The sequence below is a fragment of the Crotalus tigris genome, unplaced genomic scaffold, assembly GCF_016545835.1.
Source record: "Crotalus tigris isolate CLP2741 ecotype Arizona unplaced genomic scaffold, ASM1654583v1 scf7180000018217.1405312, whole genome shotgun sequence".
NCBI lineage: Eukaryota > Metazoa > Chordata > Lepidosauria > Squamata > Viperidae > Crotalus > Crotalus tigris.
The window spans coordinates 1,094,042-1,111,195 of record NW_024096887.1 but is presented as its reverse complement, the minus strand read 5'-3'; the positions used below and the strand labels follow the sequence as shown (position 1 = coordinate 1,111,195).

The window sequence follows — 17,154 nt, the reverse complement described above, 5'->3', positions numbered from 1 at the left end:
GACTTCTTAAGTAAGTCCTTAAATCTTTTCTTTAGCTTGCAAAGAATCCCTTCTTCATCGCCAGTGTTGTGTTCTCCGTTTGTGGGTGAATGATGAAGACTCATGATGACAAACAACAATGCTTTATTCTCCTACTCCAACTCCAAGCAAAAAACAAAAGGCACGCAGGCCTTTTATAGGGCTTGAAACCTGGACAGCGTGAACCAATAAGATGTCTTCTTTCTTCGCGCCTTGCGCATGCACACAAGGCTGGTGCCACTTTGTCTGGTCCCGGGCAGCTTTTAGAATGCCCGGGACCATTTGCAACAATTCTGGGCCTGCTGAGTTTCCTCATCAGGCCCAGGACACAACACTTCCAGCCCTATGATTCTACATTTTTATGCTTCTCTGTAATTTGAATCACTGCATGTACTGTAAATGTAATGAAATGTAAAAAAATTGATTCAGTCCTGCCTAGCAACCAAAATATTAGGCTTAAATCCTCTTCTCAATCAAAGGAATGTTCTCATGAGCAAATTATTAAGTGGATTAACTTTGTTTATTGAGGGAAAACTAAAAAGAAATTATTAAAAAAGAGAGAATCTATATCATTTTGATAGGTGTATGCCTTTGTGTTATAGTTGGCTGCAGCATGCATAGGCTAATGTTTTAAAGAAGATACACAGAGCGGAAAATTACCTGTGAAGTGTAATTCACAGACTATTTTATTGTATATACTCATTAAAAGGATTATGAGTCAATCTCACATTGCATAGCTATTTATTTCCACTAGGCTAGCTCAGGAGAAATTCTGGGTGATTCATGCCTGTTGATAATTAGTGAGAAGAAAGTTTGCTATCAAGATTTCTAGCTCTATTTCCATTATCTATTTTCCCATGATCAATCTCTCCAAGGTAATCACATCTTGGAAAGTCTGGTGTCATAGGCCACCTTGTTGAAGTTATCCCAAGCCATTGTTTTCTTCTCTGTAGGGTTGTAGTCTACCATGCTGCTGTATCTGTAATGGTTCTCAAAGCGGATCTTCAGTGGTGCAGTGTTACCTGTACTTGTGCGGTAGATGAAATTCACAATAGCCTCAGGGGATGAGTAGCTACTAATGGTATACAAGGAGCCACAGATCATGAAGGAGTTAGCCACAGACTGCTTGTGAATATTGGTCTTCCATGTCTGTGAAATCTCCAAAGTTTCGGGATCCAGTTTGGAAAGCACAATAGCTCCCTTGGTATTTTCAGTGCCATAAATCACCCACAGTCCAATCTCATCAACTGCTAGATCAATATCTGTATATCCACCCCAGGAGTAGGGGAATTGTCCATGATAGCCAGCATTGGGCAACCCCTTTTGAACTGCAATGACTTCATTCTTCAGGTCATATTTCACCAGCATTCTAGACTTGTGCCTCTGAAAATAGAGGAAACCTTGATAAACAACAGCCCCAGTGCCCTCCATGTATCTGGGCAACACATGCACTTTGGAAGGATAGCCTTTCACAAACTCATCCATATCATCATATTCAAAGATATGGCGGATATCTGCACTGACGGTGTCAACTCTCCAAACTGTCTCATTGCTATATGGAGACACAGGTTGTGGGTCCTTCATCCACACGCTATACTTTCCGGTAATGGTGTCAGCCCTGTGAAAGGTCACTGGTGCGCCAACCCAAACTAGTGTTCCACAACCTAATTCAGGAAATAAACAAGGAAGTTAATCTTTCCAGCTAAGAAATATGTAGCTATAAACTATTATTTTAAAATTTGAGGATCTCCAGACAGAATCCAAAAGAAGGATGCCTTTAATTTGGCAGAGTAGCCTTTATGAACATGTGTAGCTGAGTTAATCAGACCCCTGCTCTGTCTAGGGCAGTTATGGCGAACCTTTTAGAGACCGAGTGCCCAAACTGTAACTCAAAACCCACTTATGCATTGTCGGGTGCTGGGTGGGTGTGGCCCATTGACTGGGCATGACTCATTGGCTGGGCGTGGCTGCGGTGGTAACGGCAGACTGGGTGGAACTAAAAAGTTCAATCAATCAATTCCAACTTTGCAAGATTTTTTTCCCGCGAGAAGTTGAAATTGACTGATTGATTGAACCTTTTTTTTGCACACGGCAGCAGAGGCCTAAAGTGAAAAGTTTTTATAAAACCCAGCTGAAGGCCTAGGAGTGGGGTGTCAGCACGCATGCCCACAGAGAGGGCTCTGAGTGCTGCCTCTAGCACCCGTGCCATAAGTTCACCACCTGTCATGCCTCCGTCCGAGCCTGACTCTGAGGAAGACATGGAGTTCCCTGTTGAGGCCCAGGTGGGGGTGTCTGTGGCTTCAGAGGACTGTGGGGAGGAGCAGGCTGAGGCAGGCCAGGGCCCTTCAGGTTTGGAACAGGGAAGGCAGAGTTCAGGCGAGGAGAAAGGCCCATCCCCGCCTGATCCTAGAGCAAGGAGAGCAGAGAGGAGGGAACAACGGAAGCAGGCTCACTTGCTTGGGAGGAGAGAGTCCCGCCCCACTCCACAAGGCACACCTGGGGAGTAGGATTTAAGGAATGCTGTGGGTGGGGCATTTGCCGGGAACAAATATGAAATCTTAAGATAGTGTGCTCTTGTAACCTGGACACTTTGTATTCTGGACCAGTTTGCTTCCTGCTGATCTCTCCTTGCAATCTGCAGTATGCAGTTCGCAGTTCACAGGCAAGCTGGGAATTAAAAGGATTATACATTTGCTTGTTATCTGTCTTGCTTTAAGAACAGTGTAAATTTCCCTGGCTGTTTTGTTTGAACTCGTGCCAGCATATGTGGGGGCTGTTGGGTGAACATTGGCAGTGATTAAAAAGACTATTGCTCTGGCCAACTGATTGCTTTGCCTTTGTTCGGGGCCTGAGTCATCACACCACCACTGGTCTAGGCTAATAGTGTTTATTCCAACTAGTACCAGTTTTCTAAAGCTAGTTTTTTCCTGGCTTTGCTAGTCAAGAAAGGATAAGAAATGGAGGAAAGGCTTCTTCCATTTTATTTATTTATTAATGTTTTTAATTTATAGTCCACCTTTTGGTAATCAAGACAGCTAACTATATGTTTGTTTTGGAGTGTTTTAAGTTGTTTTGGAGTGTTTTTTAATGAACGTTATCTCTCAAATAATCCCTTTACTTTTTATAATTCTGAATACCATTTACAACATTGGCAGTTTTGGGGGGATGTAACAGTATTTGTGTATTACTAAATTCAGAATGTAGTTCCTATTTTAGCTCAAAATGATGTCATATATTTCAAAAAAGGTTAGTTGTCCTTAGAAAAAAGGAGAGTTATAACCCTTTTGAATTTTTTTTTCTAAAAAGAATAATGAGAAATAGATGTAGGTTAATATTTTCCACATTTTTCCAACATTTGAAATCAATGCAGAAGAAACAAAATTCAGAAGAAATGTTCACTCAATTATAGAACTTTTGTGTAGAACTTCAGATCTAGAACATGTGAAACGTAGGATTGGTTCTATAGGAAGGGAAGGGAAAGAGAAGAGAAAGAGCTTGCTTGAGAGCCAGGGAGCAACTGAACAAAACATAGTCTGCTTGTTATAAAAGAGAACTAAAAACATATGGGGGAAGGAGTGCCTGATAGTTAGCCAAGAATGCATTTTCTCAAAATAAGCTCTTCAGAGTTCAACTGGCTTTATTTTCTAGTTCAAAGACATAGGATTACATTGTTAACACATTGGATAGTGTGTGCAAAATTATTGTAGTTTATGCAACTAGTCTTATCAAATGCTGTTTCACATAAATCAGGATGATGCTCCTAAAATAATCCCATCAAGAGCTGCATTCCCATTCATGTAACTTTCCTGCAGACTATCAGGGTGAACCGATGTCAGAATCCAATTATATTTCATTTCTAGTTATCAGCTATGGAAAACCCCATTTCTGCCCTCTCTGGATTCAGTCATACTACGAAGGGGAAGGGGGATGAGCAAAGGGGTTTTATGACTCTCACTTCCTTCATTAAAATTTCAAAGGGACTGAATGTAGATCTCACCAAGAGGACTGACCATAACAATATGGCCATCACCTTTCATCTACTACTCTCTGAAGTCTCCCTTCTGCCGGTCATGAGGAAAAGGGGGTGGAAATATAATGCCTCGGATTGTCGCTGGAAGGACGGTGGGGTGGGGGCTGCTTGGGAACACTTAAAACCTTGAATGGTAGGGGTTGGTCCCTCAGATCCTGTCTAGAATGCCTGCAACCATTTTCTCTTAATAAAGATGCCTGTTGGAAGAGATATTCCAAGAGTTCTGTCTTCTTAAGATGTAAAGTGGGGTGGGTCCTTACATTAGACAGGATCTGCAGAATTAGTCCACCTGGAAGGGAGAACCTTGCCAGGGGACTTTGCAAAAATTACCATGTCAGACGAAGGAGCAAGGAAGGGAGAAAACTCCCCGGAAAGAGAGCCGCTGCCCCGACTGAAACCCTGCCAGATATCGAGATCTGAGAGGTCAGATTTCTCAGGAGAAGAGGTGGTGGAGACACGTGACCACAAACCTCGGTGGTGAATGGGCGTTGGAAAGAAAGGTGAGTGGGAAAAGAAATCCAGAAAGGTGACCCTAAGACGGGAGGCCAACCAACCAGAATGGAAGCAGGAGATGGGGAAATCCCTGCATGCAAGTGAAGAGGAAGGGAGCTGGACACTGTACTTAGGCTGGATCCTAGAGAAAGCTATCGACCTGATGAAGAGAACCCTCAGCTCCCTAGGAGAGGAGAATTCTGAGCCCTACAGCCACACCAGCTCCTGGAGCAGCAACAGGAGAGACACCAAGTGGGAAATGGAACCTGCAGCCCCGGGAACGTCTGCTGATCCAGTAGTCCCCACTCCCCACCGACCCACAGATGGAGATCTGGATGGAAGACACTACCACCAACAATGAAGGCACCGATCCATTCAAAGACTCCCGCCGCTAGACGTGAGATTCAAGGGGGAGCCGACACGCTCAGCTACATGGAGGAATACGGGCGGCACATCCCAAGCGACAAAGCCCGTATCCGGATCATGCAATCTGCTCTGGATGGGCCGGACGCAGATTGGGTGGTGAACTTGCACAACCCCAATGCCCCAGAGCTCAATGACTTCAACCGTTTTATGTCCTCTCTGAGAAGGTGATTTGAGGACCCCCTGGCTGATTGCAAAGCCCGTGAAAGGATAAAAACGATGAGGCAAGGCAAACGCCCGGTAGCCGAATATACGCAAGAATTCCGGGCCATTGCCAGCAAACTGAATTGGCCAGAAGACATCCTCCTTAGCCATTTCAAAGACAGGCTAAACTACGACCTATATGACGCTTGCCTGCCCTGAGGGGACCCACACCAACTTGATGAATGGTACATCCTGGCAGAGGAAGCAGAGATCGACCTACTGAAGAGGCACTGCCGAGGAAAACAATGGAGCCGCTCACCGCCTGAGTTGACACGTGAACCAGTGAAACCATTGGCTATGGCCAAGAAGTGAATGGGGTGTTTCAAGTGTGGGAGAGAGGGGCATCGAGCTGTAGAAGGCCGCTCAAAAGCCTCCCAGCACAACCCAGACAGATCACCAGCCAGCAGATCTGGGAAGTCTCCAGCTAAGGCAAAAGAATCTGCCATGAGAGTGATGGAGGCTGTGGAATCCCCTACCTCTGTCCATCATGGGGAAAGAACTCCAGCCTACACTGCAGGGCCGGTGGACGCCTCAGACGACAGCTTGGAGGACAAACCCCTGGTAACTGGACCCATCGCATCCATCCTCAAGACAGTGACTATATTAATTCCACCCATGACAGAAGCTGTCAAGGTGAAAGCCTTAATAGACTCTGGCTGCACCCACTGCCTCATTAGCCCGACGCTACTGGGGAATCTGGGCATTTCGTCGAGGAGACTGGAACAACCAATCTCATTTGGCCAGTTAGATGGATCCATAGCAGTGGGGGGGGGTGCCAGCTACCCTAGCCACTTTACCAATAGACCTCTCCCTGGGCAAACATGAGGAAGACATAACGTTTGTAGTGACCCCAGGCATGGAATGCCCAATGATCCTAGGGATGGAATGGTTAAAAAAATGGAACCCCTGGGTAAATTGGAGGATGACAGAAATCAAATTCCCGAAGGGGGACCCTATGGACTTAAAATCCCAAGGGGAGCTATCAAAATTAAGAACGGAAAAAGCATCCATGGGAGAGGAAAAGGGATTACCAGAAATATCAGAAGAATACAGAGATGTTGCTGACATTTTCAGTGAGGAGAGGGCGGATGAGCTCCCCCCTACCGACCCACAGACTGTGCCATTGAATTCAAGCCTGGGGCAAAACTCCTGAAGCCCAGATTATACTCCATGAGCCCAAAGGAGAAGGAGGAAATGGAAAGATTCATAAAGAAAAACCTAGAAAGGGGGTTCATTGAGCCAGCCAAGCCTAAAGTGGCCGCCCCAGTCCTCTTTAGTGAGAAGGGCAGCTCTTTATGCTTATGCGTGGATTATAGGCTCCTGAATACAATCAGTGAAAATAACCTATACCCCCTGCCCCTCATGAAGGACATGTTGTCACACCTCTCAAAAGAGAAATTTTTTTACTAAACTAGACCTAAGGGAAGCTTACTATCATGTGAGAATTAAGGAAGGGGATGAATGGAAGACTGCATTTAACTGCCCAATTGGGTGCTACCAATTCAAAGTCTTGCCATTTAGATTACAAGGGGGGGGCGCAGTATTTATGCAATTAATCAATGACGTTCTAAGGGAGCACCTGTTTAAGGGGGTCCTGGTGTACTTAGACGACATTCTTATCTTCACCGAAACAAAAGAGGAATATGTCAACCTTGTCAGAGCGGTTTTAAAGAAACTGCGAGCCGCCCACCTATATGCCAAACTCTCAAAATGCGAATTCCACCAGGAAAGGATAGTCTACCTAGGTTATCGCATATCCCCCCAAGGCATTGAAATGGACCCAGAGAATGTCAGAGCAATATTAGAATGGGCACCACCCCACACAAGAAAGCAACTGCAAAGTTTCCTGGGCTTCGCAAACCTTTACCGCCAATTCATCCCCTCATTTGCCCAGATAGCCCTGCCCCTCACGAACTTACTAAAAATGAAGGGAGCATCCTCAGTAAAACCTGGCCAGCCATTAACATGGACAATGGAGTGCTAAGCGGCATTTGAGAGATTAAAGAGACTTTTTTCTGCTGAACCAGTACTGAGGCACCCAGACATGGATAAGCCCTTCATAATACAGGCGGATGCAAGTGATGTGGCAGTGGGGGTTGTACTATTACAAGAAAATGATGAAGGGGTATTGCAACCCTGTGCATATACATCCAAGAAACTCACTGAAACGGAACAGCACTGGCCCATGTGGGAGAAAGAGGCATACGGGATACGTTGGTGGCGCCAGTTCCTTGAAGGCAACAAAATCCCTTTCCAGGTATGGACAGACCACAAAAATTTGGAAGACTTGAAAATACCCAGGAAGCTCAACCCCAAGCAAGCCCGCTGTCCCAGCATTTTCACCAATTCCACTTTATGCTCAAGCATTTGCCGGGGGGAAAGAACTTCCTGGCAGATGCACTATTTCGCATGCCCCAATATAACAGCACATGAGCCACCGACTCTAAACCGATGATGGTAGAATCACAACTGGCAGCGCCAGTAACCACCAGAGCCCAAGCTAAATTAAAACTACAGCTGGGCAGCCAAACCGGAATTGAATTCCGGAAAAGTTTGGAAACAGATGAATAGTTCCAGAAAAATAAACACGTGTGCACAATGAAAGATGGGCTGCCTTGGTTGGGGGAAAAGTTATATATACCAACAACCCAAAGAGTCACATTCATGCAGCTTTGCCACAACACAAAATCAGCAGGGCATTTTGGATTTGTAAAAACATTACACTTAATTAAATGGCAATTTTGGTGGCCACCCATGAAAGAGGACATAGAAAGTTACGTGGCCAGCTGCCCAAAGTGTGCAACTGCAAAGAGGTTGCAAGAGAAATCGCCCGTACTGTTACAAACAGTGGCAAATCCCTCAGCCCCCTGGAGGAAAATAGACATGGATTTTATAGTGGAGTTACCAGAAAGCAATGGGAATACTGTTGTCTGGACGGTCATGGACTTGTTTTCCAAACAGGTGTACTTTATCGCTTGTCAAAAGATTCCCACCGCAAAAGCCTTAGCGAAACTTTTCGTCCAGCATTATTTACAGATTGCATGGGATACCCCAACGCATCATATCTGATAGGGGAGTACAATTTATGTCTGCATTTTGGAAGGAATTTTTATCCCTCTTAGGGACCACTCAGGGACTGACATCTAGCCATCAACCACAAGGAAATGGACAAGCAGAACATTCTAACTCAGTACTTGAGCAATATTTAAGATGCTTTATTAATTTCCAGCAAACGAATTGGACGGACCTATTCCCTTTCGCAGATGTTGCTTACAATAATGCAGTGCACTCCAGCACAGGTTACACTCCTTTTCAAATAGCTACCGGTCAAAGTTTCAACCCCATGCCAGAACTAACCCCAAATGAACCAGCGATCCCATCACTGAAAAAATGGATGGAACAATTACAAAACACCTGGCTAATAGTTAGAAAAGCACTAGATGAAGCTAGGCAGGCATACAAAGCACAAGCCGATAAAAGAATGGTTGAGCCTACACCATTGATTATAGGAGAAATGGTGTACTTATCTACAAAATACCTAAAATCCCTACAACCCTGTAAAAAACTTGGACCAAAATATATAGGGCCTTTTCCAATTAAAAGAATCATAAACCCAGTAACAGTAGAATTAGAATTACCCCAAAATCTCAGGCAAATACACCCAATTTTTCATTGCAGCTTGCTGAAAAGAGAGCATCAGTCACCGTTACAGCCAAAAATCCCCCCCCACCTCCAATCATGGTGGAGGTCGAACAACACTTTGAAATAAAGGAAATCCTAGATTCTAGGAGATATAATGGAGCAACTCAGTACCTAGTAGCATGGAAACACTTCCCTGCCTCACAAAACGAGTGGGTCCATAAACGTCATGTCAGAGCCCCGAAGCTATTAAAGAAATTTCATATAGAGTATCCTAACAAGCCAGACTAACTTTTATACCTGTTTTGTTTTCTTTTCAGGTGGATCTCTCTTATTTTTAAGGGGGCAGGTTGTCAGAATCCAATTATATTTAATTTCTAGTTATCGACTATGGAAAACCCCATTTCTGCCCTCTCTGGATTCTGTCATACTACGAAGGGGAAGGGGGATGAGCAAAGGGGTTTTATGGCTCTCACTTCCTTCATTAAAACTTCAAAGGGACTGAATGTGGATCTCACCAAGAGGACTGACCATAACAATATGGCCATCACCTTCCATCTACTATTCTCTGAAGTCTCCCTTCAGAGAGATTCTAGTCTTCATGTAGTCACAGAAGGTGACTGCCTGTGACCTTGGACCAGTCACTCCTTAGCCCAAATCAGCATCAGGCTCTGCAACAAGCTAGCTAAAATAAAACCTCACTCTCTGGGTCATATCACGGATTGGCAGACATTCTTGTAAGAATTAAGCAAGCAGACCTCACAACCATGCAGGACAGATGCTAAGAAAAAACAGTATGTGTCTGCTAAAGAATTCCAACATTTCTTCTTTTCTTCTGACAAAATCTTTTCCCAAAATCTATGAATAATTGTTTTAATATTCTTATCTCCCATTCTCTGCTCAAAGGACAATAAGTCAGATCCCACCACACCCAAATCAGCAGCTTTTTCCAATTTGGTCCATTAGTAATGTCTTTATCTCTCTTCTTGCTTTTGCATTAAAGTCCAATATTTGTAATCATAAAGTTTGAGTCATTCTTTTCCAACGTTGCTTCCCTTAGTTGTTTCCAATTCCACTTTTCCTTGTTTCTTCTCAAAAGTCAGACAATTCTTGGCTTAATATACAGTTTTCTATAGCCCTTTCTTTCTGCTTTCCAGAAGGAGTCAAACAACTTTTGCTGGAATGCTTCAGAATCACTTTTGTGTCATCCAAACCTAGAGTAATCAGAAGGCTTGCACTTATACTTTATTTATTTGGCCAAATGTGCTTAAACAAATAAGGAATTTGTCTACAGTACAGAAGCACTGTACTTGCGAAAACAACCAAATATAATAATACTATAGTGTACAGCCAAATATAAAAATAATCAGTTTATTAAACTTGACATCTTTTTTTTCAAAACACTTTTTATTAGTTTTCCATTTTACACCAACACAGCTTAAGAACTCACGTGAATACATGGTGATCCATTTTTTAAAAAACAAACAATAACATAGTAAATATATACCCATTATTTCTTAAAAATTTCTCTCTCTATCTATATAGAATATTATAATCAGATTAGTACATTTTCATTGAGTTCATTCATTACTATGTCTAACCATTGTCTACATTAATAAAAAAAACCTTTAATCTATAAAAACCTATATTTCTTCTCACATTTAACTTAGGCTTAGTGAACTCCATTTATTTAAAGACATTATAATCAAGTCGATATCTAAAACCAATTCATCACTAATATAACATTTCATCCAAATCATATAATTAAAAATAGACTAACATTCTCTATCTATTTATATTATTATAGACTCATTAACACTTTTCTAAAACAAATTTTCATTGAATATATCACTCTATATAAATTTCATTAATCCATAAAAGTTTACAAATTCATTATCCATCCCAAAAATCCTGTATCATGCTTTCTTAATTTTACAAATATTTAATCTTAAACTAACATATTCATTTACTATTCAGGTGCCCCAAGTGTTTTTTTTTATTTAAGCATTATGAACTCCAAAAGTAAATTCTTCTCTTTCTCGCCAATCTTCTATTGTTTTTCATTATTTCTCCAAATCTTCAATAATTAATTCCATCATTTCCCATATTTCAGTTTTTTTCTCATTATACCCATCTCTAGTATCAAAAACATATAAAGCCCTTTTAACAAAGTCCAAGTCCAAATCAATCCAGATCGCTATAAGGCCATTACCACATTACTATAATCAGATTTAATATTTATATCTTATTCTGGATTTCTTTCTAATCCAAACAGGATTCCATAATCAGGCCTCCGCCTGTCACACTATACACTCCAAAATAACCCTCCCATTGTGCACTTTGTTAAGTTTAATATAAAAGTTATAGTTAGTCTGAATGGCTCGTGGCAGAACATCATTTCCCCTTTCTTTTAACATTGAATAAATTTCACTTAAAGTCCCTTCTTTTATGTCGTCCTCTTTGATCACGTTTCTCTTCTTCCCATAATTTTTCCTCTATCTCAAGTTCAAATAACGTCTGCAGATCAACTTGTCTTTCTGAAGTGGGATCATCTAGTTCCTTATCATAAGTCCTTTTGTCCATTAATGTCAAATCTTTTTTTCAAAATCAATTGATTGTCCAACTGTAAATTTACTTCTTCCACCTCGGTAAGCAAGGTACAAGCCTCTTGTAAATAAACTGATGTTTCACTTAGTCCTTGTCTTTTTCCTTGTCGATAACAAAAAATCTCTTTTGAACAAGCAATTATCTCATCCGTATTTTCCAAAATTTTAGCCAGAATATACTTGTAAAAGTCTACACCAGTTTCCTCCATCTTTATTATCTTTCAAGTCTTTATCCTTTTAGAGGAAACTATATTTAAAGAGCGATCACAATATCCCTCTCCTCCCAATTTCCTCGCCTTTTTTCTTTGTACAAAATGAAAGCCTTTCCAGCGAAGAAAAGATAGCAAGTACAATGAATAAGTTTATCAAAAGGTGTCCCCCAGAAAGTAATCAGATGTTCAATCCTTCCAGACACCATAAAGGTACAAGCAAACAATATTCTCCAAATATTATAAAAAAACTTTCTTGAGGCTCCCAATATCCAAAAATAAAATCAGTCATCAAAACAAAAATAATTTAATCCTTTGTGCTTCTCTTCCCCCATTTAACAAGCCACTTCATCAAAAAGGGAGTAATTTCAAAAGAAAAAAAAACTTTTCACAGGTATAAAGAAAGTAGAGGTAAAAGGAAAGTCTCACCGAGTTCTCCACAGTGGGTCCATTTGCTTAACTGATCTTGTGGCTTGCAGTTGGCACAGCTAAATGATCGGCCATTTTACTGGCCGATCTTTACCCTGTCAGCCCAAAGGAGATACTCGGTGCACAGAGGATACCGCCGCTCCTCTGCAACTACCGAGAAGCCTCCTCAATGGTAGATGCTCCTCCAGAGTGTCTTTTCAACCCTCTAAGGCAGTGGTTCTCAACCTTTTTAATGCCGCGACCCCCAACCGGTCGTAAGTCGAGGACTACTCAACTGGTGCAGCACCGTTTGCAGAATGGGACTTTTGGTGGGCTCTGCAGGGCAGAGACAGCCTGGACAATTCCTATTGGCTTTTGAAAGCCAATAGAATTAGACTCTATTCAAGAGAGTCTATTCTATTGGCTTTCAAAAGCCAATAGAATAAAAGGGAGTAGCACAGCTAAGGAAAAGGGGAAAAAATGGTGGACTGCGTTGTTTGGCGATCCCCGTGAAATGGTCGTTCGACCCCAAATGGGGTCCCGACTCACAGGTTGAGAACCACTGCTCTAAGGGGTTTACCGACAGGGGAAACTTGATTGGCAAAAGGACGACTCCCTTTGCTCGACCGCACCGCCACGAACCGGAACCGGAAGCCCCAAACTTGACATCTTTAAGATGTACAAACTTTTTCTGTCTTTGTAGCATTGTTAATATCTAAACTTCTTTTTAGAGGGGAATCATCTTATCATCTTTTTGAGAAATATTTGTCATAGTCTGAATTTATGAAATTTTACAGGATCCAAGCAGTGGTCCTCTCTGACTTCCTCTGATTTTTCCAGGAGGGCAAATCTATTAGGGAGAGAAAGGTAGAATAACTGCCAAATCAGAAGTGCTGTGTGTATGATCCACTACAGGTAGCTATGCAGCTGTTTTAAAGGTGGGTAAGATGACTTCTGAGTATCAGTTGGAAGCAAATGATGGAATGATGGCTGTTCCACTTATGCCCTGATTGCGAACTTTCTAATTAGTCACTAGTGGAAAAAGGAATGTGGACTAAATTAATTCAGACTACTCAATTAAAATATCTTTGCAACTAAAATTGTTAAATAGCCCGAGGTATTCAAAAGAAAAGTAAAAACAGCAGTTGAGGCTTTCTACTTCAAAATGTTTCACTAACAGACACCAGATCCCAATTCCATATTTCATTACTCTTTTTTTCAACATCTGGCTTTTTAAAATCCAATGGGTCTGGACTAAGCAAATCCCCAAAAGGGGAAGCTGGAGATCTTTTAGCTTTTTCACAACTGCTTTATAAATTCAGCCAGAGATAACATACTGTAAATGCCAAAGAAAATGGCTTACCATAAAGATCTTCACAGGCTTTGTTCTTGTTAGCATAATAAACAATGTGACCAGCTATTTTTTTCTGGCAGTTCAAGACAACTTTTATAGCTGTAGAAGTAGCAACTTATATATTTTTTCTTTTCTTACTTGCTTTTGAATCAGAGATTTCTCCATGCTACTTCAGCTAATTACATACTTGCTGGAGTTTACCACATCCTGATCTGCTGTTACTTTCACTCTTTGAGCTTTTTCCATAAATTCAGGTAGATCAAAACCATATCATGTGGCTGGACATGTAGCATAAGAAAGCGATTAACAGATTCTTAAAACTTATTACCTTATTGTATATCAGTCAGAATACAACAATAGAGAAATTAGAGATCCAATATTTACTTAGGTTTTTAGAAGTTTTTCCCCCTTCTCCCTCACTCCTTGTTAAAAAATTCTATCTTTAAATAACTAAATGGTGCAGACCCTGGCACTCGGAAACTCAAAAATCCTCTTTATTGGTAAAAATGATGTATATTGTTTTCATGGATAAATTTTCATAAGTTTCTCTAATTTATTTTCATAAAAAAATTTTCACTTGTTTGCTTTCTCTTTTTTAAAAAAATGAATAATTAAAAATGAATAATTTATAATCGCACATTATAGATTTTTAAGAGCACATTTCTGAGCTGGAGAGCCATGTACCTTTCGGAGAGCTGTGAAGGAACTCACTGCTGCCTTCTCTGGTCTGAGGACAATGGCTTACTCTCAGCTGAGCCACCTCCTCAATGCTGTTCTCTAACCTTCTCTCAAGCTCATTCTTTTCTTCTGCCAGCCGTTTCTTCTCTTCTTCCAAAGCTGACTTATCTTGAAGGAGTTCGTTTATGGTAGATTCCAGGCTGCTGGTTTGGATGTCCCTCTGGGCTTGTCCCCTCTTCAGACTCTCTACCTCCCTTTGAAGCAAGTCAACTGTAGATAAGGAAGTCCTCCTAACTTGGCTTCCATGTAGCTGATTCACCTGGTTCTCCAGAAGGCCAAGCCAAGTTCTAGTTGATTCTAGTTCCAGCTGCTGAGCTTTGCTTTTTCGCTGGAGATTTTGAATGCTTATCAATATCTCACTTAAGCCAGTACAGCTGTCTTCATATTTACTGGGTACTGCAAAGCAATAAATGCATCTTCCATCCTGGTTATTGTTTTTATAAAAATGGACGTGACTCCCCAATGCTCCCCATGCCATCCAGACTGAAATCAGCCATGTCACCAGCATCTCTGTGATTTCACACCAGCCTCTCTCTTTTAAAATGAAGCAAGTTCTTTGAGAAACAACATGGATAAATTCATTCAATGCTTGCAGACCACAATTTTGTAGGGTTGGGAGTTAAGGGAGGTGCAGTAGAGGTTGGCTAGAAGAAGAAGCAGCAGCAGCAGCAGCACTTACAGAATATTTTAAAATTTTAAAACTGTCTTAAAGGAATAGCATTTTTTCTTAGAAAATATTACAAGACAACCTGCCAATTTTTGGCTCTTAGAGGCAGATCTGAAGCTTTAAAGAGCTATAAAGTCAACAGCTTATGTGTTTCTGGATGCATATATGAGAAAAGAAATGACTGAGAACTATTCTTTGGAATTTTCAATAGTTACTCTACAGCAGTGGCCCCCAACCTTTTGGGCACCGGGGACCAGTTCCATAGAGAGAGGTTTTTCCATGGACTGGAGGGAGCGTGGTTTTGCATGCTGCCTGCATCCACAGATGGGGCTTCGCTTGTTTGCGCAGACCGGTTTCTGGCATGCTGCAGCCTGGTGCCAGTCCACAGAACGGGGTTTGGGGATCCCTGCTCTACAGTATTTAATATTCACCATTTAAAAAGAACCTCTATTTTGTAAATTGATGTAACATCACAAATACATACATTTTGGGTATTTTATAAATACATTTTATTATAAAAATAGATGCATGCATCAAAATAGATGGGGTTCTATTAAGAGAACCACTTAGCAGATTCTCACCCTGACTAGAAAAATGATGACACCATGATTCATTCTTTCTCTTGCAGTCTTCTGTGCTTCCAAAACTTTCCTTTTGAAGATCTGCTTTAACAAGATTAATTGGACTTGGCAAAAGTGATCTCTCCAACAGGTTTTTTCAACAGGATTCTAGCATATTCAGAATGGCCATTCAGAATTTTCTCATCACTTCATTTAGGGTAAGATCACACAGTAAATGGCATCATAAAGTAGTCAACCTCATTTTAGCTTAGCCTGGTATGTGAATTCAGCCTCTGCAGTTGGTTTGTAACTCTGTATTGTATGAATCTAGAAAATGAGATTAATTGAATAAAACAATTTAGGGTTGAGGAGAACATAGCCAAATCTATAATATACAAATGTTTTCTAGATTACCCTGGAAAGACCAATACAGTAGTGTTTTGATAATTTTCTCTTATTCTAGGATATTTTCTTTCAGTATCCCAATTTCCACAGCTTGGTGTAAGAATTAAAGGGAGAGCTGTAATTGTTAATGATCTCAGTTTTCTCCCCAATATGTTGGAGGAATTACCCACTCTTTCCTTCCACCAATCCTTAAACTTGGATGTTTCTAAGGCAAGATCTGTAGAAAGTTCTATAGTCTCATCCACAACTTTTAAAAGTCAGATCTTCCTTGCAAGAGTAGAGGCTCTGCAAGAGACACGATCAAGCAGATCACCTCCTATGGGCCCCATATTTTAGACAATTCCTGTTCTAAGGGTAAAGGAAAGGGCAGTTTATTTACTCATTTATTTTTAATTTATCTTTTTAATACCGCGACCCTCAACCGGTTGTAAGTTGAGGACTACTCAAACGGTCGTAAGTCGAGGACTACCCAACCGGTCGTAGGTTGAGGACTTTCCCTACCCGGAAAGGTCTAGAAGAGCCTTTTCTCTTGTGGTCGCCACACGGAGCAGAGACCCACCTCAATCATTTTGCCCTTCCAAAAGGACTTTAAAACAGGGCTCTGCCAGTTGGCTTATTGCCCTAATGGGAGTGCTTACACTGGAGATGACCGACAGAGTAAGCAACAAAAACCCACCCCAATGCTATCTGTCCTCTTAGCTTTTAGTCTCTATTTTTTAATAAATAGGGCAAATTAAAAAAATAAAGCCATTGCTTTTTCAATTAAAAAAAATCCTGTCACCCTTTTGGGTGTGTCTTTCTTAATCTCTGGTCATCTATCAGATACCTGGGAGTTTGAGGTTTCTGAGCAGTATCTTAGCAGTTCCCAGCACTGCACTCTTCTGCATAGAGCAGCGGTTCTCAACCTGTGGGTCGCGACCCCATTTGGGGTCGAATGACCATTTCACGGGGATCACCAAACAACGCAGTCCGCCATTTTTTCCCTTTTCCTTAGCTGTGCTACTCCCTTTTATTCTATTGGCTTTTGAAAGCCAATAGAATAGACTCTCTTGAATAGAGTCTAATTCTATTGGCTTTCAAAAGCCAATAGGAATTATCCAGGCTGTCTCTGCCCTGCTGAGCCCGCCAAAAGTCCCATTCTGCAAATGGTGCTGCAAGTTGTCTGCAGCAAAAGCGAGCTGTCTCGAAGTTTCCACCCCTCCCTGCTGAGCAACTACTAAAAATGTAAGTAAAAGAGGGCCAGGGGTGGGAGGCTGGCGGGCGCAGGGAGGGTTGCTGGCGCATGTGGGGTCCGGCGGGTGCCTTATCTCCCTTGGGCTGGGCCAGCTGGTGGCCCAGCCGGTGGTCACCCTACGCTGTCACTGCCCATTGCCAGCTACGCCTCAGCCAGCGCAGGGGACA

At 41.7% G+C, this 17,154-nt stretch overlaps 1 protein-coding gene across 1 annotated transcript; it reads right to left on the bottom strand.

The window, feature by feature from the left end:
- Positions 1-897: 897 nt before the first annotated feature.
- MYOC (myocilin) lies at positions 898-14,695 on the bottom strand. Its single transcript, XM_039349024.1, has 3 exons — positions 14,068-14,695; positions 13,393-13,482; positions 898-1,682 (listed from the first exon to the last, which is right to left on the bottom strand). Exons 1-3 carry the CDS (start codon positions 14,627-14,629, stop codon positions 898-900), a joined length of 1,437 nt encoding a protein of 478 aa, XP_039204958.1. The 5' UTR covers positions 14,630-14,695.
- Between the last annotated feature and the right edge of the window lie 2,459 nt (positions 14,696-17,154).